This window comes from Drosophila mauritiana, chromosome 3R (assembly GCF_004382145.1).
Source record: "Drosophila mauritiana strain mau12 chromosome 3R, ASM438214v1, whole genome shotgun sequence".
In the NCBI taxonomy this organism is placed as follows: Eukaryota; Metazoa; Arthropoda; class Insecta; order Diptera; family Drosophilidae; genus Drosophila; species Drosophila mauritiana.
This window is the reverse complement of record NC_046670.1, coordinates 25,555,434-25,582,849: the sequence shown is the minus strand read 5'-3', so window position 1 is coordinate 25,582,849 and position 27,416 is coordinate 25,555,434. Positions and strand designations below refer to the sequence as shown.

The following is a 27,416-nucleotide window of genomic DNA, read 5'->3' as shown; positions in this document are numbered from 1 at the left end:
GTGCAGCCGACGAGGCTGACGACATCAGCCAGGACATCCAGCTGTGCAGGACAATGGAAGACAGCGGGCGCAGACCCAGGACAAGTAGTGATTGCCCCGACAATTGCTGTGGCGCGTTGCCCATTCAACTGGGCAGTTCAGCAGTTTAGCGGTGGGAGCAACAAGAGCAAACATTCCAGCCCAGCTGATGGGGATTGGGATTGGATGAGGAGGATGAGGAGGAAGAGGTGGCTCCGGCGGCCACCCAAAACCATCACACGCTCACACGCACAGAAGCCAGCGGCGCTGGTTGTTGCTATTGTTGCCTTTATTCTTGCTGGGATGGCTGGCGTCGCTGCCGGCGTTGTGCCGCCGCCGAGGCATCGAAGTATTCCTCAACAAGCTCAGCCAGCAATCAGTTGGGCGCTGGATACGGACGCGAGCAGTGTGGACTTTCAAATTGGCCAAAAACAGCAGTATATAATCGAAAATATATAGCGTGCCGCGGCGCAGCAGTCGGTAGCAACAATAGGAACGTTGTTTTTTGGCCATAGCCATATAGCCCCAAAATTTATGCCGTTCGTTTGTCAATAAAAAAGCAAACGAGAAATGTAAACAGAAACGCAGCGAAAGGAAGACATCATATTGAATTTATGGTGTAGGTGCAGCAACGTGGTCCTCGAACCTAAGGACACCCCGGTGTCCTTGTCGTCAGGGTGTGACTCGGCACAGTTTGGTTGTGTCGGTGCCGATTTGTACGTGCCCTCACCTTTGAACTCACTCTCTTGCTTCTCGCCTCACCGTGATCCTTGTGTGCTGTCCTTTATTGTTGTCTTACCTGTGCTACCCACCTACAATTACCGTTATCGGGCAAGGACCAAATTGCTTTTGCCACCCGCCACGTTGCGAACAATTCCGGTCGGGTTCGATACCACACGGCGTATGCGGAACGTTTTTGAGGTCTCCGGAGCTCAACGGTCGTAGTATTCGGCATGATAATTGAATTTTTGTGGCGGCTGCTTTGTGAAACTCTACTAATTGGAAATTTGTTATTTGCGTTTGGTGAACTGTGAGCGGAAAAGAGCCCAAAATTGAAAATGTCCCGTGACAATCAAGCGAAATCGCCAATAGCCAGTACAAAGTGAGCCGGAAAGTTGTGCACTAAAGCTGAGAAAACATGGAGAACACCACAATGCTGGCTAACATTAGCCTAAACGCAACCAGAAATGAGGAGAATATCACCTCATTCTTCACCGACGAAGAATGGCTGGCCATCAATGGCACATTGCCGTGGATAGTGGGATTCTTCTTCGGCGTCATCGCCATCACGGGATTCTTCGGCAACCTGCTGGTCATCCTGGTGGTGGTCTTCAACAACAACATGCGCTCCACCACCAACCTGATGATTGTCAATCTGGCTGCCGCTGATCTGATGTTCGTAATCCTCTGCATTCCCTTCACGGCCACCGATTACATGGTGTACTACTGGCCATATGGAAGGTTCTGGTGCCGCAGTGTCCAGTACCTGATTGTGGTGACCGCCTTCGCCTCCATATACACACTGGTGCTGATGTCCATCGATCGGTTCCTGGCGGTGGTCCATCCCATTCGCTCACGGATGATGAGGACGGAGAACATCACCCTGATTGCCATCGTGACTTTGTGGATCGTGGTGCTGGTCGTTTCGGTGCCAGTGGCCTTCACCCACGACGTGGTGGTAAGTGGGAGTGGAAGAGTGGGAGGAGTGGGTGAAATGGCAGAAGTGGGCCTGCTGTGCCTGAATCTGCTGTGAAGAACACGGGCCAGGCAAATTTATTGCTTTCCATCATCGTCACCTCGTTAGATTCCTCTCGCTGCACGTCAATGGTGCCGACTGCCTGTTTCTGATATAGCTATAGATACCTAGATAGATGGTCTGCCTTCTGCGAGATCGTAATCCAGAAGGTGAAGACCCCGCACAAACCAGCGATCGTCCAATCGACTGATCCTGATACAACTCATTTGTTTTTACTATATGCCCCTATTAAAGTTTCCCCTTTTTATCTTGTTTTCTCTTTTGTGTTTATATTGAAAATTTCGCGATGCGCGGCGCCCGATTTGTTTTTGTTACTAATTTGCTATTTTGAATTCATAAATTTTTAATTATAGACCAGATAGCCAGCGAGAAACACTTGCCAACTGGCGGTATCTGCCCACAGCCCATCCGTGAGGCTTGCAAAATTTCAAATTCAACTGTTGATCCAAAAGCGCGTAAATCATGGGCAGTCGTAAGTCGTAACAAGCGGCCATTATGGAAACTTTGCACTTGCGAACTTCGGGCGCACACTGCGTATGATAAATGTCTTCGCGGGTGGCGACCTTGAAATGCTCATCTTGGACATTAAGCTTTTAGATCGATGCGAAAAGTGCGAGAAACAATTTAATTGCGGAATAATTGACCAAGATCGGAATTGTTTTGCTCGAGATCAGCGGGTGATATCAGAAATTAAAAGGGGAATTTACCGGGGATATACATACAAGTAAAATGTATTTGCAGACTTTAACCTTAGGTTTTTATTCGCAAGTACATACTTGGCTTATTAACTAATATTCAATTTTGTAGGACAGTTGAAACATTTGTTGAATGCTATTTAGAACGGAATATCTATCATATTTTTCCATTGCGAGTATCAACTACAAGTAATTATGGTCGGACATTGGTTCCAATTTCTGCTGATACTAATAAATGGCCTGCGGGCTTTTTCCACTGATTTCCCAGTGCCAATAAAGCGAATCCCACATCACACACGACCAACTTTTTGTTTGTGCCGTTGAGTTTCCCCTTTCCTTGGCCAGAAGCGACAGTCGCGGTTAATTAAACGAATCTCATCGTCACACGGATGATGAGCTATTTTATCTGTGAGATGGCAATGGCCCACTGTTGCTCCCGGTGTTGTTATTGTAACCTAATATTTTATTAAATGGCATTTCACGCTTCGTTATATTGTTATTTTTGTCTCGTTCGGTTTTTGTTCGCGTTGGGGGGAGTGCTCCAATGGGTGGCATTATTGTTTGTTTATGTGTTTGCTTTGCTTTGTCTAAGGATTAAGCTGGAAAAATAGAGGCCACATTGAATGCTCATATGTGTGCTTTGCTTTGTTATCTGGTGTGTGCGTGTGCAAATACAAAGAAACAGGCGATAAAAAGGCATAGTTAAGTCATGTTTGATCAACATGTTAATTAACAGTTTGCTATTAATTATTTCCATATTACATTGGCCAGCTACATGCATGGTATATATGTAATGAGCCTGCGAGAGCGTGTGCCATTATCTTTTTATTAGAAATCGATATCAAATAATAATCATAAAGGCACATATGTCCGACTGCGTAACTAGATATGCGATCTCCAGGTCATGGCATTGATTGACAGCTGTTGGCTGATTTCTCGCGAACGAGGAAAGGGCATTAATGGCTTGTCAAGTCTATTAAGTCGTTGGGTTTCGCGGAGAACATGCCAGCGAAATGAACCCATAAATCAGCGGAGGGTCTGGCCATGATTTGTCTACTTCTGTGGCCTTGGCCACTTGACGCTGCGCAGATTCAGAGTTCGAACTCAATTTGTGGGCCAACATCGCTCGCTCAGTGTAACGAAAACAAGGGCGGGCCATAAACAAACATTTTTGTAAGCAATTCATGCCGGCATTAATGGGAAGATTTTTTAAATGCGATTTTCCACACGCATTCATCAATTGAAAGCGCGGCGAAGGGGCGGAGATTGTAAACAAAAATGTAAACAAAAGGCTGCGAATATTTTTACGATTCACCAGGCAGTTTACGACCCTCCTAAGCGTCAGCAAACCAGTCTCGTCTAGCCAACAGACCGATAGATCCCCCAAACAACAAGAACCAAAAGCCCGATTGCCCATACCCATTGCGCTTTTATCCAAATCCAAAACTCCGGCTGAACAATTTGTCAGCCAAATGTCAGCGACAGAGAAACAAAGTGAGATTGCGAGTTAGTTGTCGACGTCCGAACTATTCGTATGACAGTTTAGTTTTATTTACGATGTCTGGCTGTTGGCCGTCTGACGTTGCTTGGCTGCCATGCAACTGTCACCGCCAACATGACGTATGCGCAATATTCGATTCCCACACCGCACGCGTTTGCTCATAGTTCCCACCCCAAAATTCTCATCGATTTCCGCAGGTGGACTACGATGCAAAGAAGAACATCACCTACGGCATGTGCACCTTCACGACGAACGACTTCCTCAGTCCGCGCACCTACCAGGTCACCTTCTTCATCAGCTCCTACCTGCTGCCCCTGATGATCATCAGCGGGCTCTACATGCGCATGATCATGCGGCTCTGGCACCAGGGAACCGGCGTCCGCATGTCCAAGGAGTCGCAGCGCGGTCGCAAGCGGGTCACCCGCCTCGTCGTCGTGGTGGTCATCGCCTTCGCCTCGCTCTGGCTGCCAGTCCAGGTGACATGAAATAACACATATGACACCCACATATATTTTAAATAATCAAACATATTCCTTCGTTTGATTGAACAGCTCATCCTCCTGCTCAAGTCACTGGATATCATCGAGACGAACACCCTCACCAAGCTCGTCATCCAGGTCACCGCCCAGACTCTGGCCTACAGCAGCTCGTGCATCAATCCGCTGCTCTACGCCTTCCTCTCCGAGAATTTCCGGAAGGCCTTTTACAAGGTGAGTGGGAGTGGGTTGGGTGCACTCGGGAGCTGGACGAGAAGGCTGCTTCAAGTGGCGACATCTGAGTGCTCGGTCAATATATCGATGAAATATTTCCAGAGCATTGTTTTCGTTTGCATTTCATTTGATGGAAACTTTTATGTGTCGTAATTTTAAGTGGGCCATTATATTGATTTATTGACTGACAAATATCAAAACCTTTTTTATATATTTGATATTTGTTTTCGTTTTTTTATCTATAAGCACTGATTTCCATTGCTATTCCTAATGAGTTTTTAAATGAGCGAATGTTTTGATTTCAAATCAAAAATCTAGAATGCAATTAAATAATTTACGAGCATAATGGAAAAAAAGAATATATAAAGGCGATTTCCAGAAAAAAAAAAACAGCGCGTGTTTTCCCATTAAATTTCGATGGGCCAGCGGCAAACGTTTTAATGAGTTAAGTGCGAAAAACGCGCATACGCCGCGTGGGCCGAATTTGGTTTTACTCGCGCAGCATCGGCATCAGCATCAAAATCTATATTTACGGTATAAATAGGTAGAATTTACAGAATAATTTCAGCCAAGCGGATCATCATCGGACCGTCCATCTTCATTTCTCTATTTTTAAGGCCGCCGCAGACGATTTGCAGCTGTTGGGCATCAAGACCAAGTGCCTCCTCAACTCTTTTATTGTGGAACAAATATTTTCCATTATTGTATGCGTAGAGATCTTTTGTCTCGTCAATTTAATGAAGTACAGCGATGTGGCTTACGAGGCATTCCATTCCCTGGCACGCCACAGTTTTCCCTCAAATGGCACAATAAATGGGCTTTAAATTACAAATGATTCCTTTCCGTTCGGCTGGCTATTTAAAGATATGCCCAAATTAGCAACGCACTGAGACAATGGGGAATTACGGGCTTTACATTTTTTGTTTGGGCGGGCTTTTTATAGCATTCCCCTGTAAATTCATTGACATTCGTTGATGTTTCGTACCGCCCGCAAAAGAAGTGAAAAAAAGTGAAAACAGACGGCTGACAGGCTGCCCGCAGTTTTTGGACTCCGAGAATGGCGGCTCATTCCAATTCAACTCACTTTCGGGACGCATTAATTCTTTTGGTCAGCGGCCATTTGCATAAACGCAAAAAAAAAAGAAAGTACTGGAAAAAAGAAACGTTGCGGGTGGCAAATCACTGGACAGCCACGCCCACCGGCGAGGGGGTGACTTTGCTTTACTTACTTTTAATTACTTTAGGGACAAACAGACACAAGCGGCTGAAGGAAAACAGCAGGAGCTGCCGAGGGAAGTGCACAGGACATTGTACTCATCGATCTGAGAATTTTACTTTTACCCCACAACATTTCCTTTCAATCATTTTGTGGCTTAATTTTAATATTTTAATTTGTTTTCCCGCTGCGGTACGTGGGTTTTGCGTGTTTTCCGCGTTTTCGGCACAGCTTTTGCCACTTTGCATATAAATTGTGTTCCTGGACTGCTGATGCTGTCTTGGTTTGCCTTTCGCTAATTGATGTGTTTGTCAAGTCATTAAATTAGATTAATTACGTTAATTAAATTGCGAGCCGCTGTTTGTATTGTTTTTTTTTCGCTATTGTTTCTGGTTTCTGTTTGCGCCCCGAGCGTGTTTGGAATGCCTTTTTCGCAATTTCCGGCCACCACGTGATTGGGAATATGTCAATCTGATTAATTGGCCGTGTGACTGGCCTTCGATTAGTAATTTATTCATGTGCCGAATTCGTCGGCTCTTTCTATTGGTCTTTCATCCTTTTCACGCCTTAACCAAATCATCCATATAGGGCTTGCAATCCAACAAACTTGGTATGTGGACAACGACGCATCAGGATGTGAGTTCTGAGAAAACTACCTATTAAACATAACTGTAAGGCGGAGTAAATTTGTTTAAAATATTTCTTTACAAATACATGTTTGGCACGCGTTCGAATATTTATTAAAATTTCTTTCTCTACATTAACTTGTTACTTGTTACTATTTTTTTGAGTCTACGTAATCTATAAACTTTATTTTGTATGCTGCTAGCATGTGCTTATTTTGCCTCTTAAACTTAACCACGTTTATATGAGTATGTTAAACAATTGCTATATGGTTTTTATAAATAACAAGGTACATATTTGATTGTTTGTTGTGAGTGAATATGGTGCAAATTCGCTGTGAAATACCAGCTTTAAAAGCTTTCCGCTGTTGTCCATTTGCCGTAATCGAATAATGAGCGGGTCGCAGACAATGCGATTGAATGCACAGCGCACCTGGGAAGCCAAGGACCGCAACTGCCGGCGGTTCAAAAGCCGTAATTCATTTCCCCGGAGCCCTGTGCTGTGTTGTTGTTGTTTGTGCTGGCTCTGTGACGAGGCACTAATCAACAATTTTAGGCAGTTCAATCAAAGCGCAAATTCATAAATCATTTATATGCAAAACTCTCACTCCTCAATCGGCTGGGATGCCACAGATCCCGAATAGCGTATCCCAGCTTCCCAGTTGCCAGGCAACTGGGCCATTCGTTGCTTGTCTGCCGGCATTTCAACACCTCAAACCACTTTAATAATTGAATATTGAATCAAATCTAATCATTCAAATGCAAAGCGACGGCAACAATCGCAGCCAGGGGCCTTGACATGGGAATAGCTTTCGTCCCATGCCCCATTTCCCATTTGCCACTGCCCCACTTTCCCCGAACGAAGCGCCACCAAAGTGACTCTGCATCAAAACACTTCATTAATCAAATATTGTGGCCGAACTGTGAATTCACTGGGCGGCCTTCGGTACTTTATGTATATTTTCGCATTAAGTCCTGTCGATATTCCAACATTTTCTTAGTTTTCTCAGTTCCTCTCCTTCTGTTCCTGCAGGCCGTTAACTGCTCCTCTCGCTACCAGAACTACACATCTGACTTGCCACCGCCGCGCAAGACGTCCTGCGCCAGGACCTCCACCACTGGACTCTAGGGATCACCAATTGCAGTCACTACGAGCAAATCTTTGAGGGCACATGTGGACACGGGACCAATCCATCAATGGATTTTTGCTCTTCGAATGACTAAAGTTAAGATATAAGGAATTTGTAAATATTGAATTAGATTAAATGAAATGCTTGTCTGTATCTTTTGTGTATTACTAAGCTACTATGCTTATTCATCTCTTAGTAGATATTATATTACATATAATACCATTTGAAATTGGAAGTGTATACAGGCTGCACTGTTTACTAAACATAATTATAGACAGTAAATTTGCCTAAATTATTTATAATGTTATATAAATGCTATAATGCTAATCGGAATGCAATGTGTTACAAGCTCCCTTGGTGTAATCCATATTGTTAACCATGTTACCGCAGTTTGTTATTTGCGTAAGCCGTTAAGGAATTAAAGAATAAAACAACTAAGCAATTCATGATTTTCACTGAATGGAGCTAACAAAACCGACAGATGTTTGCCTGCAGCTCATGGGGCATTTGCACCAACTAATGCCATACGCATAAAACTATGCAAATTTAGCTGCCGGCTTTTAAATGGGTATTTAGTGGCGCGTGAAACATGCAATTGATATACTTGGCGAATATTCGCGATGCCGCATTGAAATCGCCCTCGATTGACTGCTGCATTTGTGCAATCAATCGAACTCGCATTCACTCAATCATGCATTCATTTATTCTTGGGCCTCATCTACCCACCCAAGATAGCTCCTCCTGATGAGATCTCTTTCCAACGAGAGCCAGTGGTTGTCATCACATGAATGACGTGAGTAGTACTCCTGCGTTGTCGGTGGAGTCCTGACTTTGGCAGCTTAAGATGCTGATTGCATTTCGCTTGACGCTGGCGACTGACCGGAATTAATTATGCGTTGTCCATCTTGCGGATCGGGCCGAGGCGTATAGTGTAGGTATGTATGTGTGTGGGGGCGTTCGAGTGCGGGCTCCCGTTTTCCGCGCTGCCTGGCCACTCACACTTTTGCATAATTTATTCAATTTTAATAAGCGGCCCTGTCTAGAGTCGAGGCGTTGCCTTTTACACCAGGTAACGTAATTAATGCGTATCAGTCGCTGACAGGTTCCTCTTCGGCGCGTTGCCAGCGTAATCAAAATTTCAAATGAGCATCAAGGAGCGCGGGCCCAGGTGGCGACCGGGCTCCAAGTGTCTTTGCAAATGAGGCGGGAAAACCAATGGATCGATTCGAGGCGAGCACCAGGAAGTCGGCAAAATAAAGCTGGCAACTATTGGCGCCATAAACGAGCACGCTTCGCTGGCCAAAGTTTTGCTGCCCTGGCGTACACTGAGAAAAAACTAAGTAAAGGAAAAAACTTTACAAAAATATCTTTCAGTATTTGGATTCAGGAAAAACGTAGTATCCCAAAACTGATTTTAAGCGCTTTTTGATAGCCACCCTATTTGATACTTTTTTACAGTGATTTCTTGGGGGCACCCGCTTGCCCCACCACAGATAAGTCGTTTCCCCACCGAGCAAATAGCCAAACAATAACGCCAAAGCCGAGTAGAATAACAACAACGAGGACTGCTCATGCTGCTGACATTATCATAATAACAATAATCATAACTGTGAGTGTAACAGTTGTCGCCCCGCTCGTCGTGCTTTCCCGCTTAAAGCCATCGGAGTATTAAGAAATTGCTCCATATCCTGTGCTGTCGCAGCACATCCTGCGTGGCAAGGACTCACGGTTACGTGTGCGTGGAACGAACTGGAATCGGGACTGTTACTCCACTGACCTAGTCTACGCGGTAACAGTCCCGTTTCCACATCGGCCATCCTTATTTAAGAGAGCACTGGCGAAGAGAAGGACTCCGAAAAGTGGTGAGTTCGCAGTTAACAGCGACAGAGAGCAAGCGGAACGAGTGGAAGTGGCACACCACCCACGCAGTCTACTTTCATTCATTCGAGCCACTCGCCTTCTGAGCGTAGGTCATGGCGGCATACGGGTCGGCTACTTAATCTGCCCACCTGCTTTCCGGTCAGTCACATGCTCACACTGCTAATCCCACGAGGCGGCGCAAAACGGGGGAGTGGCACTACGGTTCTGTGGCCAAATGAAGCGTAACCAAATGCTGATAGCCCAAATGTTGCAGTTTATGGCCAAGGCATTGGCCAAATTGCCTCTTGGCGTGCGGCATAATGGCGACAATAGCCACATTGTCTTGACACCGAATCAGTGCGCCAGAGCGAGAGAGCAACAGCGCGTGGGCGTCAGAGGGGGCAGACACATACCCATACAGACAGACATACACACACGCCCACCTCCGCTCGATTGCATAATGCGGTCGCGCCAAAACAGAAAAACAACTTTGAACAGCTTTGCAGTTCATTTCGGTGTGTGCTGCAACTTCCCTTCTCCATTTTTTCTCTACCGGCTTTTTGTCGTTTCGCGTTGAACTGGCAAATTTCCGGCAAGCTTTGCATGCACACAAAAGCCATCTTCCGTCCTTGTCGCGCACACGCACGCACACACACAGTGGGAGCTAAAGTTTATCTGTCAATTTCGGTACACAAACACAATGACACGCAGGCGGCTAAACCGTTACGCACTGAGAGGATTTGCATACTCTACAGCCCAGCTATAATACCCTGGAAATAATTTTTATCCCGACTTGTTTTAAATCTTCCCTCAGTAAATTTGTATTAATTACTATTTCCATAAATCTCTGCATTTGTATTGTGATTTTAGGCAGGATAACAAAATGCTAGTTAGTAAGAACGACCAACATTATGGTATAACGTAAGCAAACTTTATAAGATATAAACAAATGACAAACTATAAGCTTGCCTACTTCCCAGGGCATCAGATATTCACGCAAAATCCGGATAGTTAAACTTTTTTTCCAGTCCAGCACTTCGGCGATAGTTTGAGGACGAAACATTTTGTCAACTTTAATGCGCTTTGTTGTTAAGACGGTAGAACGTAGAAAACGCTCAGGAGCCGGATCCACGTTACATGCGCCAGGATAGCAGGTAAGAGCGCAAAAGTTCGAACCGATTTGCATACAGCTCGGTAATCCAAAAAACGAATTTCTCGGTTAGTTGGCAAAGTACTTGGCTCAGCTTTTATGCATTTCAAAAATCAAACATTCCATTTCCATACGCCCCAAGTAGCTGACGACACAGTTCCGCACTCGTTTTAATAGCAATTTTTATTTCATTAAACAATATGGTTATTATTTTGATTACAGTAGGAGTACAAAGCGTGGGGCTTGCGTTTGCATAATGGAATTTTTAAGTAATTTTGATTAGGAATTAGCCGGCAATTGGCTAAGGCGCATACTAATGCCCACTAGCGTCCCTTGGCCGCGTTTCTATTTCTTGCCCAGCAAGCAGCGTCATAATAAATAAATGATCAACTTTGGCCGAAAGCTGACAAGAACATAATTTCCGTGTCCTGGGTCCTTGTCGAAAGCCGCAGGAATTAATTGCGGGTCGCTCGCTGCTGGCCTCGTTAAACTTTCGACCAGATTAGGAAGTGCGGGCCGTGGTGGCGGACATTCGTTTGCAATAATTTAAATATTAGTTACACATAATGTAAAGCATAAATTAATTTTGTATTCGCCAACTATTAAAAAACTTTCCATTCGCTGGGGTCTGCAAGGGTCCTCCGAGTTGATGAAGTAGTACAAGCGCAAGGAAGAGGGACATCCGCTCAAACTTTCTCCGCAGCTTGGGGCAATTAGTTATTCACGCTTGCGCTTGTCTTTGCTGCAAGTTTAGCCGCCTGCCGAACTCGGCTCCTTTCTTTTTATTTTTAGCTGCGATTGGGAATTAAACGCAAGATAAATAGTTGGGTTTCCCTACGGCTGGGAACCTCTATCCATGACTATCATCGCACCGTATCGTATGGTATGGTATCTGCGTATCATATCACAGGCGCTGCAACATCCGGCCGTAGACTTGACTCCGCTCGAAGCTGCCGAATGCCTCGCGGAAACGCTGCCGCTGCTCGCCACTCAATTTCGCATGGAAATCTTGTGCAGCTGTCACGAACAATGCAATTTCGTGTTGACCTAATTTTCGGGCCATCGCCGGAGCTGCTGCCTCTGCCTCAGTTGTTGCCGTTGTCGCCGTTGTTGCTGCTGCCGCAGAGTTGGATGCTCCGATGCCGAGCACCAGCGGAAATAGTTTAATCAAATGCAGATTTATGGAGGCGGATAAAAAGATGACGCTGAGGCCCCAGACACCCTGCTGCTCCGGCTGGTCCAGGAACGTTGGCAGGGTGCAGATCAGCCAGTCCTGGAGCATCTGCAGGTACGACGAGTCGATGGCGGAGCGAAAGACCTGCGGGGTAAAGGAGCAGAGCAGATTGGGGAGCGGGTTAAGAGCTGCCAACGAAATGCTTAAATAAAAGCAAAGCCGACAATACGGAAATTAAATTTTATTGTGCTGCTCAAAAGGTGCCTCGACGGCGGGCCGCAAAAGTCGACTGCAGTCAGCAGCATACTTTGTGGCAGAAAGTTGGCTAATGAAATTCCGCAGCCTGGGAATCCAGCCCTGCGAATGACAGTGCGAATTGTGCCGCTATGGGATCCCGGGATGCCCCGTTGGCTTCCGAGCTTGTTTTTATTAATTTCCATGCACGCACTCACCGCACTGGCTAACCTTGAACCTAATGAAACATTTTTATGGCCCCGCAGTGGACGCCAGTAGGCGAAGGCTTCGGCTCCTCGCATTGACCCACGCACCTGGACGGAGGCCAAGCTGTAGCCATGAATTCCATTAATTTTCAAGCTGCCAAAATTCCACAGTCGCACACGCACACTCATGTGGGCAGTGGGGAGGGAGTTGGCAAGTGTTTTACCCTTTCGACTTGTGGCCAGGGCAAACATTAGCGCTGCATTGGCCCCATTCCGTTCCGGTCTCCAGACAAGGACGAGGTCCTGGATCCGGGACTCGTAAAATGCCACCCAGCATGGGAATCCGAGTGTGTGTTCGAAGCAACCACGCACGAATGGCCAACGTCTTTACCTTTGCTAGATCTTTGGCCAACAGCACTCACCTGATATACAATCATGGCAATAACATCGCAGTGCGGGTGATTTATGGCCAGAAACTCCTTTATGACCTTCGTCAATATTTCATTCGGTGGCACTAAATCACGAATAATTTGGCACAGCACTTGTCCATAAATCCAGGCGGCATCTCGAGTCGATGATTTAATACAATGCAAAAGTATATCGACTTTATCGTTTTGCTGGGCGATTATCTCCGGGTCATCCTGGACAATTCCGTTCGACAGCTCCGTGTTCTCCAGCTGGGCAGCCGAGCCTGAGAATGGAATGAAATGGAAAATATGTAAGTCACTCGCAGAATGCTGAAAAAGGGAAGAAAGTGAAACTTTCTAATTAACAAGGCAGCGTTCAAGCCAAATGCCGATGGCCATTATTCACATGCTCGGGGTCCTTCACACGCCAGTGCTGTCACTGCCCTCCTTTTTTCCATTTCCCCCCACTGCACTCCTCCACACTCGCCCACTAATTCCCCAGGACACACACGTACATAAATTTGCATTTAAATTTTATGGATTTTTCCCAGCACCGATGCTTTTAGCCCAAACTTTCTCCCATGACCAAAGCATCAAATTGAAAACTAAACAAAAAAGCGGAACCAAAAGTTGAAGCTGAGCAGCATTGCCCACACACAGGGCATAGATTAGAGTTGTTCGATTAAGCCCGCAACTGGTGGAGAAGGTCACCAACAATAAATGTGCGTTCCTTTGGCCAGGTGAAAAATGATGGCGGCCAGAGACCAGAGACCGCTGAAAGCCACAGCCCGTGTGCTGCTTAGTGTGGCTTAGCGGCATCGAATTATTTACAATGCGAGTGGAGCGGTAGCTGATCCACCTGGCCAGCTTGGCCACCCCCTAACGCCTAACCCAAAGCCACCAGTAACCACCCGTAACCCAACTCAGCCGCCTTCTGGCCGCGCCAACTTTGGCTTTGGCCTTTGTTTTGCAGCTTAACATTGTTGGTCGGGGCTGTTGGCCTGCGGGCAGCTTGTTTGGCTGGCTGTTGCCAATTTTGGCATTGTTGTTGCAGGCTTTGAACGGGCATGAAGTATGGCCAAGTGACCGGGCAGGCGTTTTGTAGGCGTGGGGTGGTTGGGGGTGCTTCCCGGCGCCTGGCCACAATTATGCGCGCCACGAATGCCGCAGGCAATGCACGGAAAAATAAGAAAAACCTAACAAACTCTAAAATTAGTTTAAGCACGGCGAAAAGCAGCGAAAAAAGACCAGTGGTCTGCATTATAGATTCTACCCTGGTGAATATATGGTTCATACATTCTGATCTGATAATTTTGTCGCACTTGTTAACGGCTTAAATATCCTAAAATAAATATTTAAAGCTTTTGTTTAATTTCAAACTAAGCCAACGAAATGAAACAGAAACAAGCTCTCCTAGTCCCATTATTTAAAGAGTGTCCTTTTGTGGGAAGGGTTTGCTGTCCTTCGCCTCACAAGCATTTTCCACCAACTGGGTGACCAATATTGCCACAAATATTTATTATTGCGTTTTGCAACTTTGAGGGCAAATGTATATACGTTTTTTCTCGACTTTCCCTGTTTTGCCGTTTCGCTCCTTTTTTGTTTAAGCCTTCACTCTCCAATTTTTTCCATGCTTTTTGTGGTAGCTGGGCAACCTGTATTGTCTTCGGCGACGCGGTCTTTTGTTTATTTTCGCGTGGAGCCCACAACGCTTTAAAAAGGCAAGCAGGCGGAAAAAGAGCAAAAAAGCGTGCCCAGCAATAGCCAACTTCCGCCAGGATGCGTTTCGGTACGGTCGTTCTCTGGGTCCCAAGCCAGGATCCTGCCCGGTTGGCCATATTCGAGATTTGTGAGTGGCGTGTATGTGGAGTGTGCGGAGTGTGTGTGGTATGTAGGGCCCAAAATCGAGGCAGTTGCTGCCATTTAGTGGCAGAAGTAAGCATCGCGAATGGCCTGCTTCACAAACATTGACGTTTCTCAAAGGATTTGCGTGCTGTGGCCATGGGAAAAGGGACTCAGCAGTCGGCAGTCGGCAATCCCGTGCACTGACAAAGTGCAAGGCAAATACGCAACGCTCCACTTCCAATTTCACCCACATCCACACACGTGCACCCCATTCCGCCGCGGGCATTCTTCGACATATTTGTGGAGCGAGTTGCATAATTTCTGGCCAGGAGTGGCCCAGCCGAAAGCTGTGCTAAGTTACCACGCACAGCAGGTTGGCCGGGCACATCCCAAAGCCAGTGTAGGAAAAAATGAAGGTAGTTGTCTATCTTTTATTCCTTTTGCTATGCTTAAAATGGTTGACGGCTGTTATTTTTTCTCGTTAGAGAATGGAAAAGAGAACATGGTGGAGTAAAGAAATCGATGGGCTAGGGTTGGTTAATGAAACGAGACTGAGCGGATTACGATTGACCCGCATCGAGACGATTTCCATAGCCAGGCGGCATGTACCTTAAAGCTAGAGAATCTGCTAATGAACTGAACAAGAATGAAAGCCCATGCTGAGTAAGCTGGCGAATTTCTGCATTCTAATCTGCAGTTTTTCTGGGCTCTTGGAGCTCTATAGGATAAATCACAGATTCCAGTAAACCATAGATATTCTGTACGTAAAATTGTCTAGTGTCAACATTATTGGCTAAAGCTTTCTAGGACGCTCCAAGATAAACTCTATGCAAATGACCCTCACAGTTTGTGCTTAAACGAATACCTATTTATGAGCATTGAATGCCAAAAACTGAACTTGTGCCCCCGAAAAACCACTGAACTAACGTTTTAGCACAGGCGAAATGAGCGCACGACAGTTGAAACGATAATAATTGTCCTGGAATTGCGCTAATAACAGCAACAGGGATAATTGTTGGCCAGCAGAGACGGCAGAGATACGCAACAGTCGGCGGAATGCCCTGATGTTCGCCGGCGACAGCAATTAGCCTTACTCTGGCAAGGACACACACTCGCATTCGCACTCGCAATGCATTCATGGCCATAATGATCAGCGCCAAACTGTTGACCCGCAAACACACAAAGTGCGCCATCCCAGCGAGCGCATTTAAAATGGAACATGGCAGCATCCAAATAAAGGACATTGGGCGCGTAAGGGGAGTGAAGTTCACTTGGCCAGAGTGCCCTGCCCGCCTAATGCCGCCCTCTGTCGGGATGCTTCCCTTTAAAATTGTTTGCTTCTCACGCTTCCATTCCGAAATTGGGAATTTCCATCCCCCAACGCACTCGCCCTTTGCTCAATTTTCTTATAACAACAGTGGAAACCCGTTCGCGGCCCATGCGGTATTAAATGAAATTACGAAATATTTCCGTACCCCCACTTGCTCTTTCGTTTTCCCATCGCTTTGCTACCCCATTTGATCTTGGTATTACTTTTGTTATTTTCTTTGGGACCAGCCCCCGCTTACTCACCCACATACATGCAGGACAAAAGCAATTTCAATGCCGGAATCGAAAATTTCTCATTTTCCATTTTCAGCAATTCGAGTGCAAGTTTTTCAATTTTATGTCGCATCTGCGGTGTGACCACGACGCCAACTCCCGCCTCGGATCCTGCTGCTCCGGCTCCGGCAACCGGTTCTCCAGCGGCGGCGTCCTTTCCAGTAGGCTGAATGCCAGGAGGCGGCACTCCACTATTGACCACCATGCGCTCCAGGCCCTGTCAATGACAAAGAGATAAATAAATACAATAAGCAACATATACACGTATATAAAAAGTAGCAAAATAAAGGCAATGAACAAGGACAGCTCATAGAAATAGCAATGCGGCGGCTCTCGACTCGCTTTTGAATTTTTATCATTGCATACTTAAGTGGGTTTTTCAGTAATGGCCACGCTAATTGAGTGGCAAATTGTTATTGTTATGGCCGCTGTTGTCGCTGCGCCCCATTGCGCTTTCTCCCGCTTTCTCTTCGCTATGCTGATGATGATGATGCTGATTCCAATGCCGATTCGGATTCCGAGTGGCGGCCATCAAAGCAAAAGGCAGCGGCAACAACAAGGACATCATGGCCAGCAAAGGCAGCAAAATGGGACAATTGAATTGCGTGCAAATTTCATAAATTGGTTAAAAAGTCGAATTTAATTTTCGACCGAACGACGCCCGGAAATATGCAGTGCAAAAACAGTTTTTAATTACTTGCCGCTCGCCATGTACTCGTAAACTGCAATTAAAATCTCAACTCTATAAAATGCTGGCAAATTACGTTCGCCAACTGAGGAATTTCTTTATGTAGCAGACGTATGTATTCAACGCTTAAACAAAATGCAAAATGCTCTACTCTTTTTCATTACGCTCAATTTGCAAACGGGCTCCCATTGACCAACGGGCCATGTGTGAGTGTTCCACCAAGGCCAATAAACATTTGGCTACTGCCAATGGCTGATACTCCTGCTCCTGCTCCTGCCCCTGCGTCAGTTATGACAGCACTGGCTGCGGTCCTTTCGCGTGGCTTTTCACCCGTCAGACTGACAGTTCCGTTGCCGTTTGAAAATTGTCAATCAAAAAACCAATTAAGCGCAACGTGGGCTGCCCAGGACTAAGCCACACCAGTCAAGGGATCGAGGTTTCCATCCCAGAACAGGGAACGTTTGCCCCGGTCAATGGCAGTCAGATTTGTTGGCCCGCTAGTCGGCTGACAGTTAGTAAGTGGCCTGATGGCGGCTAGACAAGGCTGACAACCATTTAAGTGGCATGCTAAGTCCTTTCCACGCGGCTATCCTATCCTATCCTCCCATCTCCATTCCAGTTTGTACTCACATGCAGAACGCACAGATAGAGCTCCTCGTCGGCGGTCGTCTTCAGGAAATTGTTGGCCGCAATTATTGTATTTGACAACAGATGACACTGCGGCACGAATTTCGATGTCCACTCGATCAGACTGTAATTGAGCGTCCAGACCAGCTTCGTGTGCTCCACGCTGAACGGCAGGGGGCTGCAAAGATAACCCAGAAATGTTTACTCATTGTACACAGAACGAGCTGCTCCTGCTGCAGCTGCTGTGCTGGGCATGTTTCCATCTAAATTAATTAGAAGTCTGACGACCGCAGAATTGCATCCGCCGATGCCGTGGGCAATGGCCAAATTGGCCACCTCCCCCTATTGCACTCCCTTATTGCTTTTCGCGCGTAAAATTACAAAATAATTAGTTCGGGCGAGCTCCGCCAGCTCGCTGATTAGTTGCCATGGTCGTGCCTCCCAAACGCAGGGCCATCCATTGATTTTATGACCAGTTCCTCTGCCGCTTTAGGAGCTGCAATTTTCGCTGAGGTTTTGGCATATTGGTTTGGCATACGCTGCGTATGCGCAATAAAAGTTGTTTGCCCTTCAAAGCCAAATGGGGGCATACTCGCTATGCCCTTCCGTACTCTTATTCCTTCGCCCAAGTTAAAGCTCAAATTTTGACGCATTTCCCCAAACCTAGTCAGACGACAAAAACCCACTCAAGTGCGGCGGAGGTGCAGCTCAAGAAATTCCTCCCCAAAAGCCGCGAACGAGGAGGCAGCTGCTCAGCCAATAATTAGAATTTACTGGCGAGCATAAACAAGCAAATGCAACGCAAACACGAACAACACCACGGCTCCATTGATCGGAGGCTGGTTTTGACTTTGGAAAATCTATCGAAAGCAGCGGCAAAGTTTCAATGGCCATGGTTCATCGATGTTCTGCACGTTGTCGAGTTATGGCAACTTCCTCTGCCAGCATATCCCTTACCAAGGGAGGGGAACGGGTGTTCGTCTGCTTCCGGCGCAGTCCTTGAAAACTTTTTGATAACACCCTAAACAAAAGGGGTGGCGGCCAGGTGGATCCAGCAGCAGAACATCAGACCACAGAGACCAGATGCCGATGAGCCGAGGTAACTAATGCGAAATGAGAACTTTTGCCATTAGTGAGTGGATCTGTGGAACAGATATAGACATGCCAGCAGTCGCAGGAGTTTGAGACCCGGGGAGCCCAGTCAAGTCGAGTTGATGAGTTTCAATTGAAGATGGTACCAGGTATGGCTTCCAACTTTCGGCGTTCGAGTAAGACACACTTCTAATTCAATCCGGGTGTACTGCAAACAGTCTGATAATACTGACGGACCAGCTGGATGAGGGGCTGTTAATTGCGCAGAGAGGCAAATTATGGACAGCAGAATCCGGATTCCGGATTCGGTATTTCGTATTTCGGCTTCCTATTTCCCACCTACCACCTCCCACTTCCTTCAACCTTCATGGAGGGTCGGGACTCACCTCTCATCAATGATGCCATGACGATTGATGTAGCCCACAATTAGGGCTCGCAACAATGCCAGCTCCTCACTGAGCCGTCCCATTGTCGTGTTGGTCTTGCTGCAGCACTCCAGCAGGCAGAGCAGCCCCTGCAACGTGGCGATGCGTATGAAGCTGTGCGTGCTCTTCAAGTAGACGTTGCCAATCAAGGAGCACAGGACCTGCAGTTCGCCCAGGCTGGGGATCAGGAGAGCCTGGCTGCGGCACAGTAAGTAGATTATGTGCTGCAAAGTGCAGAGAACATTAGCATGAAAAATAATAGACAGGCGGAGTGGTGCCAGGAAACAGAAACAAAGTTAAACTTAAGATAAAACCTGAAATAATGCTTAATAAATATATTAAATATATTATATATATTTCAGAAATTCTTTCAGCTAGCCTTTTTTGTATGGAAACTTACCTGATGCGAAATGGTGTCGTCCATGGCCACCTGCTCCTGCAGTTTAAGGCAGCGTTCCTTAATCCATTTGATGTGGTCGCGACTCTCGCAGATCTCGCAAAACTTTACCAAATTGGGCAGCACCAGGATGTGATTCAGCTGTCAAAGGATGGAGGGAATTGCAAAAGAGTTATGGCAAGTTTCATCTGCAAATGAAATCACTGGCAAATCAAAGCCCCAAGGATCGCCCAAAAACAGAGTACCCGGCTGCATCGTAATGTCCGCGAAGCGGCTTGCATAATCAAATTAAAACCCATCGAATGGCCCGGCCAGCATGCGATGTGCGAATGCTGGCAATGCACAGGACGTGACTGCCCGTAAAAGTTTGACAGAACTTACCTCGATCATCTGCTGCAGTACGTCAAAGACCAGCTGCGTGCTGCTGCGAAAGTCAATTCCCGACAGCTGCGTAAAATGGCGATAGTTGCGCATTGCCATGTCGGGCACATCCGCATCGCAGGACTGCTTAATGTCCGCCGTGTTTGCCTGCTCCCCGCCAGATAGGCCCACTCCCACACCCACTCCCGCCGCCGCCTGGTCCTCCATTTGCGCCCAGCTGAAATTGAGATCGTACTGATTGGGCGCAAAGGTGCGTGTGCCAATCACATTGTCGTAGGCCAGCTGCCGCTCCAGATTGGGCTGATAGAAGACATTGCACGCATCCACCAGCAACTGCACCTTGTGCAGTTTCTTCAGGCTGAAATATATATAAATATATACATTCAATAGTGACGGATGTGTGGGAAAAGTTCGGGTTGTCGGTGGCGATAAGGTGCGTATGTGTATGTACGTTTATTGCTGCCAACTGCTATCAACTAAATGGCGCATACGCCCTGTTGACAGAGCAGACGAAATGGCAAGTAAAAACTATTTGCTTGTAATTAAAAACTAATTTATAAAGTCAACATCGGGCGACAAGGATTTGTCAGAGTTTCGTGTTACCCAGACCCAGAAGAGCCAACAGCACACATTTAAAAGCCATTGCTGGCCAGCTAATACGGAAAATATGTATTTCGCAAATTTCCTGGGGGTTGTCAACAGAGTTTTTGATATTTCAGCTTTGGCTCTCATGTTTTTGCCGTTCCAGGCAATTGAATCGCGTCGACGAGCAGGAGACATGAAAAAAGAGTTTGGCACTTGTTAACTTTTAAAATTATTTTCATAATTCATGTGCTCACGTCACGCCACGTTATAACTATGGTATACATACTATACTTTACTACATATATGCAATATCCGTGGTCCCATCGACAAAGACTTTTTGTCGCTTTTAATTAAAAACGCAGACATTGTAAAAGCATCCGAAAACTTGTTTACCAAATTGTTTTTGGCCGCACCGCTCCCATGTTAACAAATTAGTTGTGCATTTAAAGTTGAAGGATTTTTTCGTAATGGGCGACGATATAATATGTGCCACAGGAAAATCACAGGATATACACGCTCATTCGCAGACTCAACTTTGCTGGCATTTAATTTGTACTTTTTGCCATTTACACATTAAAAACTTTATCCACTGCTCTGTGAATTTTAATTTTCATAAATTTCCACCCCGAACCCGAACCAGCACCCATACCCCATACCCAAGCTGGAACTGAAGCTACTGGAAGTGGAAGTGGAACTGGGACTCACCTAATGCTGTCACAAGTGATGCGCTGCCAGCGAGTTGTGTGATGGAACTGTCCGTTGGCCAGGCCCACAATGGGAAAAGTTTTGTACGTCATTAAAAGTTCGAGGATGGCCTGGAGGCAGACCTGCTTGATCTGGAACTGCTCCTGCTGATCGACCATGTGTTCGTCGTACAGCTTGTTGATCAGCAGCAGGCAGGTCATGAAGTACTCCTCGAACTGCTGCCGGGTGGTGAATCCGAAGATGGAGAGCCTGGAATCCGGAATTCAAAGTGGCTATGAGTGTCAATTTAATTACCGATAGTCGGCTGCTGTGCGTGTGTGTAAGTAATTAATTGAAAATTGCAAATTTCTGCATAAAATGTTTTCAGCCAATGCTTGAAATTTTAATTCAATTAGTCCTGGCCTCTTCAAATATTTAAAATATGCAATATACATGCCACCATATGCCTATACACATATGTATGTGCATATATGCATATGCCATGTGTAGTAAAATGTGAGCAGGCCTAAAATGTCAATTAGTCTTCGATTACTTTGGGCAGTCGGTGAAGCGGCAGCTCCATCCACCATCCATCAGGCATCACACCCATCACTTGCAGTGGAGCCCGGGGTGATGGGGTGCTGCTGTGCATCGTGGTGGTTTCTGTGCAATTAGCAACAATGTTTCTGGAGCAGAGGCAGCCGTCCGCATCCGCATCCGCATCCTGGCATGACGTGCCTTTTGTTGGCAGCCATCTGCAACACGCACACATGCATTTATCTCACTTTGCTGCTCATAATTTGTTTATATCGCTCGCTGCCTCGTCGGCGGCTCTTCCTGCAGCGCTGTGTCTTTTAGACAGCTTTTATCCCCACATCTATGCATCCCCTCCGAAGCCCCACATCCCCTCAGCGTCATACCCATTGCTCCTCCTGGCCGAAATGCATGTCTATGCCGGCGATGCTGACGCTGATCCTGCGCGGAGTTTCGTCTAATAGAGTTGTTGATGTTCCGCTCCGTCAGCCCTTTGGGGATTTTGTCGTTATCATCCTCGCAGCTTTCCTCGCTGCCGCTGGAGAAGCTCCGCTGGTTGCCCGGTTCCCCAGTTTCCCAGTTCACGTGCTGATGTGGTTATGATGTTTGTGCGCTTGTCGGTTGGGCAAAGCCAGAACAGGATTGGCTTTGCCGCCCGGTTGGGGCGACAAAGTGTGAGCGGAGTGCAAGTATGCATACTTCTGGGGGGAAGTCAAGTTTTAGGCTCCGGACAGGCAAACAACCCAACAACCAGCCAACCAACAACCACTGCCACAGACATCTAGCCGTGCACAATTATTCCGCCCAATTCCTGGCTGATGACGATTCAGCTTTCGCCATTCGGCTGACAGCGTAATGATGACGACTGCCATCGAAACAATGGAGCAATAGCTATAACGGCTTGGGGAGCCTGTCAAGTGACAAGGACGAGGCAAACAAGCCAAGGACAATGACGGTGACAATGAAGTCTTACGGCCCGCACTCTCGCATATGTGTGGATGTTTGGATTTGTGCTTGTGCTTGTAATAGAACAACAGGATGTTGATGTTTCCAGTTGCGGTTTAGCCGCTGCCATCGTCCTCATCATCGCTCCATGTAGCTGCCATGCGCTCGTCACCGCTGTCAGAGCATTGTCAGCAACTTGGTTGTTGCTCCCGCTCTCCGGTTGCTGTTGCCGGACACAGTGACAACGACAGAAGCGACACCAACAGCAACGGCAGCAGCCAGGACAATGCAACAGAGCCTGCTCGATTGATAAGGGAAGCGGACAATGGAACCCACCGGCAAGGTGTCAACTTGACTGGTTTAAGGTGAGCACCAAAAGATAAGCGGATTTAATTAGCAGTCGGCCCAGTACCATATTGTCTAAATATAGTAGTGGTCACCATAACCTGATGGATCGATATAATGCTCTTCTAATTATTTTTGTAAACTTTTTTGGAACACAACTTAAAGCGTCAAACTGAATCTTAACTTGTTGTGAAAAACAGCCGTTTTAACTTAAACAGCCATTCATATTTCATCCGGACTCACACTCACCTCTTGACAAATTGACGCAGGACATCGACATCGCTCAGGCTGTCCACAGGAATGGAGGGTAGCTTGCCATCTGCCTGTTGCTCCTGCTGCTGCTGGACGCCTGGCTGCTGGATGAGCTCGTGGGGTGTGACCGCGTAGGCATAAAACTGATGCGTTCGCAGCAGCGAGATGCCGATAGAGGCGACCAGCGACTGGGGGAGGGGAGGAGAATCGAGAAAATGGAAAGTGCTCCTGGGTCGTACTGACAAATGACTAGCCGATTGTCACTTACCAATGCCACTTGGAATCGGGCCAGCTCCTGACCTGCGAACTGCAGTCGGGCGTCCTCGACGCCTGCCAAGACCCTGCCACTGTCCAGGGACTCGATTTCAATTTGGGTTTCAATCAATTTGGCCAGGAAAATCGCTTGGGGTGCCGGTCCCTTGGCCTTGTTTCTATCCCGGCGGTGCCTTCGATAGAAAATGGTGTCCTGCAGAATGCACCGAGCCACTGAGTCCAGCAGGTCGAGCAGTTCGCATCGCAGTGAGGGATCCGAACTGGCATTAAGCTCCCGCCAGACGCGGGGCTGCTGCAAAAGTGCATTCACGGTGGCCAGCAGCACGCCCAGAGCGTCTTGTTCCGACTCCTGTCGTGTTGGCATGGCCAAAATCTGTTTTGCCGCTCCGGCCAGCCAGTCGAGGTAGGCCAGCAATTGCGGCAGATGCTCGCGGCGCAGCAGGTGCTCGACCACGAACTTCTCCATCAGCCGGGCATCGATGTAGATGAGTGCTGTTTGCTCCGCATTCCGAATGCAGGCCATCAGGGCGCCCACCGCCCGCGCCACATCCAGTTGCTCCCCGGTGGGTGGGTTTCGGCATTTTCTGGCCTCTGTGGAAGCCACCTTTGACATGAGCAGGGCGCAGGATACGCGCGCCAGTGGCGGTGGTTGCATGTAGTTGATGTGCGGTGCATGCTGGATGCACTTCTGTCGGAAGGCGGACATCATGGCCGCCAGGGAACCGGCGATGGCGTGGCGCAGTAGTTTCGCCTCCTGCTCGGTGCCCAGACTTCTGAGCAGGCGTTGCAGCTTCGGCTCCGACTGGATCTCCAGGAGCAGCAGCATTAGTTGCTTCTGCTGCTGCGGGGCATCGGCATGCTGGGTGGCGAATTTGATTAGCTGTCGGCGGATGACGGAGGAAAAATGTTGTCAAAGGAATCGAGGATGAGTAATGGAGCGGCAGAGGGAAGGGGAAAAATAACAACAAATTAGCTGTGGCAGTGCCATAATGGCCAAGTGCTTGTCCCATTTACCTGCGCAAAGAGCCAGCTCTCATCAATTATGCGCGACGGCGTTGCAGTCTCATTGTCCTGGCGGCACTCCAAGTCCTTCAGTCTGCGATGCGAAGCAATGAAACATAAATAAAAGCATGGAGGATAATGAGAATCTTCTGATCCGAACTTGGAGTACTCTTCGGTTCGCTTTCAGTGGGTACTCTTGGTTAAGAAAGGGAAACCACTTTGACGAGGGTGGATCGAGTTGTATATTTAAAAATGTAATGATAATGTCAGATACTTCTTCATCTGATCTATTTTTATAAAATGGTTTCGCAAAATGTAACAGCCACATGAATTTTATAAGTGTTCTTGTGCTTACTTTACTGACCCACCCTAACGTGCAGCAATGTAATGAACTGAATATAAATTGCCATTGCCCGGGATGAATAATAGGAGGGGAATTACTTACAGCAGGGTTCGCAGGGCGTCCTGGTCCTCTCCGCCGGCCAGGTCTCCCTCCACCAGACGCTCGTAGATGACGTTCCTGGCGGGCTGGCCACTCTGGGCGCTCAGCCGCCGGGCCATCCGCTCGATGGGCAACTGCAGCGAGCGTTCTCCTTCGTAAAGCTGGTGCAGGCGACTCAGGAGTTGCAGGGCCTGCAGGGTGGGATCCGCATCGCTGCCAACGTCTCCGGAGGCTTCCCGTTCAGCGGGCTCACAAAGACGTCCCAATAGCCGAAGGACGATGCGAACGGATTGCTGGCGGGGAATGGAGGACACCAGATGAAAGGACGAACACAAAAGCAGGCAACTTTGTTATGCAAAAGTCTCTGGCAACTTACCCTGCTCAATCGATGGGCATTCCGGAACAAGGCCACCTGCAGTAATGAGCCGCACTCGGGACGCTCTTGGCATAGCTCGCAAATGAATTCCAAGTGGTCAGCAATTAGGAAATTCAGATACCTGCCTTCGAACAGCCGGCGCACTTGTTGCGCACTCCAATCGCAGCCCTGCAATTAGTGGACAATCGTGATTTGTTCGGGTCACAGGCAAATAATGGGGATTGTCCTGGGGATGGGGATGGGAATTGGGATTGTGCCATTATCCAACAAGTGGGGCATGCTCGAGTGGCAATCATTTAAAATTATGCCCGCCAATGAACTGTGCTTAAAGTAAGCCAACCGTTTAAAGGCTCACTGTCGCCGGCGGGACGGTGAACCGAAAGCCGAAACCAAAAACCCGATGCGGTGAACCGCAAAATTGCGAGTGCGACAACTGTCAGCTGGAAAAATTCGCATTGTCGTATATGGTTGGGGCATCCGGAGGACGGGCGGTGGGGATTGGGTTGTTGGCGGCCCGGCAACGCTGTCGTCTGCCAAATTCAAATTAAACTAATGTGTCTGATTCGCCATTACTCCACTGCCGTCTCTTTACTTAGCTACACTGGGAGAAATGGGTTCGCAAAAAAGATGAGAGACAAAGCCTCAAGTTTCAGAAAATATTTTAAACTATATCTATGTGTATTAATAACACCAGGCGTAACTATTCTGTGTTTAACCATAACTTATTAATTAATTTATAATTCTACCATCGATTTTTGTCTTAATTCACTTACCGCATTTGCACGACAAACTTCGCGTAGCAACGCCCGCTGCAAGTTTTTCTTTAGCGGCAGCTGGGCGGCCTGTTCCAAAAGGGCCACCGGCTCCTCCAGCCGCATGGCGAGCACCAACCTCAGGCAGGCCAGCAACACGGCATCCAGTGAGTGGGATCCGCCCTGGCCTGCGGCACTCATCAACAGCAGGCTATAGTATTTGCAGAGAAATTCAGACTCGGCCAAAACCAAACGGAAAACTGATTGAAGTGCATCCTTGTGCCGTGAGCGACAGCAGACGTTGAGCAGGGCATCCACGAAGCGCCCGGCCAGCTGGCAGTAGGCGTGGCTGGATGAGCTCGGTTCCAAGCCCAGGAGGACCTCCAAACAGGCGAGCAGCTTCTCGCTGAGAACTTTGGCGAAATAGTTAATTTCACTGATGGAGGAGCGGCCGGCGGAAAAGGATGCGGCGGCCGCCCTGGCAGCTGCCGCCGCCGAAGACGTCGATGGTGCCTCGTCCTGCCAATGAGGAGCTGCCGATGGGGAGCTGGGCATCAGGGCCTGCAGACGACGCTCGGCCGTTGGATTATTTTTCAAATAAAGTTTAATGTGATTCACTAGATAAATCTCCTCCGTTTTAAGGATTACGTTGGACAGCATAACCATGGCCAGAGCTAAATCACCAAAGTTCCCAACGCCCTGCAACGAAAATGTAAAAAGAGACTGGTTTGAGAAGAGACGTAAGTACGCTGGCTGATGACTCCTTTCGTTGTTGACCGCCAGTGCAGTAAAGTGTGAAAGTTTGCATAAATTTGTGTGACAAAGTTGCCAGTGCCAACATCAACATATTTTCCGGCAGTAATTAGGACACAGACCCATCCTGCCCATTCCGCACATGTGGCGAATGCAGTTCCCATTGCTGTGCTACCCATTTTAAACAGAATATTTTTTCCTGAACAGCTCGCGTGCCTCCTCGAGTCAATGTTTACACGCAGAATGTTATTTAAGTTGCGGTGCAATTTCAATTTCAATTAAAATGTTGCTGCCATAAACTATTCACCTGCATCCCACATAAACACCCGGGCGAAAACGAGTGGGAGGCCAGACTTAATTACTCATGCCACCTGAGCGGCAAAGACTGCGTAAACCCTGTTAATTTGCCCAACCGTCGTCTCATCTTTTTTATGCATGTCCAAATTAAATAAACGATAATTAGTTAAAGTTTTTAAGCTCGGCGCATAACTTACAAGCTAAATGAAGTTGAATTGCCGCCGGCAGTAAAGTGTCAGTTCGCCATTAATACGGGCGATTTGGGATGGGAGTTGGGTGACCAACGGCCAAAGCCGTTAGACACGTGGATGCAGCGGACTCGAGTGGAGTGGAGTAGTTCTCACATGCAATTGACTCTGCCTACGACAAGTACTCCGCTTGGATCCCCCGAACCCGCTGAACCAACACACGCCCAGCTGTGCTAGTGAGACTCTGTAAT

General features: G+C 47.5%; 2 protein-coding genes across 3 annotated transcripts in view; one reads left to right on the top strand and one right to left on the bottom strand.

Moving 5' to 3' along the window:
* Positions 1-406: 406 nt before the first annotated feature.
* LOC117145092 (allatostatin-A receptor) lies at positions 407-8,076 on the top strand. Of its 2 annotated transcripts, XM_033310611.1 has the most exons (5): positions 407-1,696; positions 4,168-4,446; positions 4,522-4,680; positions 6,485-6,567; positions 7,553-7,629. In XM_033310611.1, the coding sequence occupies exons 1-4, from the start codon at positions 1,157-1,159 to the stop codon at positions 6,557-6,559; spliced, it is 1,053 nt and encodes a 350-aa protein (XP_033166502.1). In that variant the 5' UTR covers positions 407-1,156; the 3' UTR covers positions 6,560-6,567; positions 7,553-7,629. The 2 variants fall into 2 exon arrangements, with proteins under 2 accessions (XP_033166502.1, XP_033166501.1); XM_033310610.1 differs by lacking the exon at positions 6,485-6,567 and having other exon boundaries at positions 7,553-8,076.
* Positions 8,077-10,824: 2,748 nt separating this feature from the next.
* LOC117145988 overlaps positions 10,825-27,416 on the bottom strand; it is a 37,765-nt gene continuing 21,173 nt past the window's right edge. The window contains exons 16-29 of the mRNA XM_033311902.1: positions 25,949-26,626; positions 25,176-25,343; positions 24,803-25,092; positions 24,370-24,451; positions 23,351-24,235; positions 23,080-23,270; positions 21,028-21,276; positions 19,738-20,095; positions 19,360-19,497; positions 18,921-19,183; positions 17,446-17,620; positions 16,098-16,344; positions 12,696-12,964; positions 10,825-11,977 (exon numbers count right to left, since the gene is read on the bottom strand). Of these exons, the coding sequence (XP_033167793.1) occupies positions 11,564-11,977; positions 12,696-12,964; positions 16,098-16,344; positions 17,446-17,620; positions 18,921-19,183; positions 19,360-19,497; positions 19,738-20,095; positions 21,028-21,276; positions 23,080-23,270; positions 23,351-24,235; positions 24,370-24,451; positions 24,803-25,092; positions 25,176-25,343; positions 25,949-26,626 (4,407 nt within the window). The 3' untranslated portion in view covers positions 10,825-11,563. The remainder of the gene's footprint in view (positions 11,978-12,695; positions 12,965-16,097; positions 16,345-17,445; positions 17,621-18,920; positions 19,184-19,359; positions 19,498-19,737; positions 20,096-21,027; positions 21,277-23,079; positions 23,271-23,350; positions 24,236-24,369; positions 24,452-24,802; positions 25,093-25,175; positions 25,344-25,948; positions 26,627-27,416) is intronic.

Bases quoted from the DNA above. Each gene is read 5' to 3' on its own strand.
- LOC117145092 (XM_033310610.1), top strand. From the start codon at position 1,157: ATGGAGAACACCACAATGCTGGCTAACATTAGCCTAAACGCAACCAGA. The intron at 4,447-4,521 runs GTGACATGAAAT...TTGATTGAACAG, and splicing joins CGCTCTGGCTGCCAGTCCAG to CTCATCCTCCTGCTCAAGTC. The intron at 4,681-7,552 runs GTGAGTGGGAGT...CTGTTCCTGCAG, and splicing joins TCCGGAAGGCCTTTTACAAG to GCCGTTAACTGCTCCTCTCG.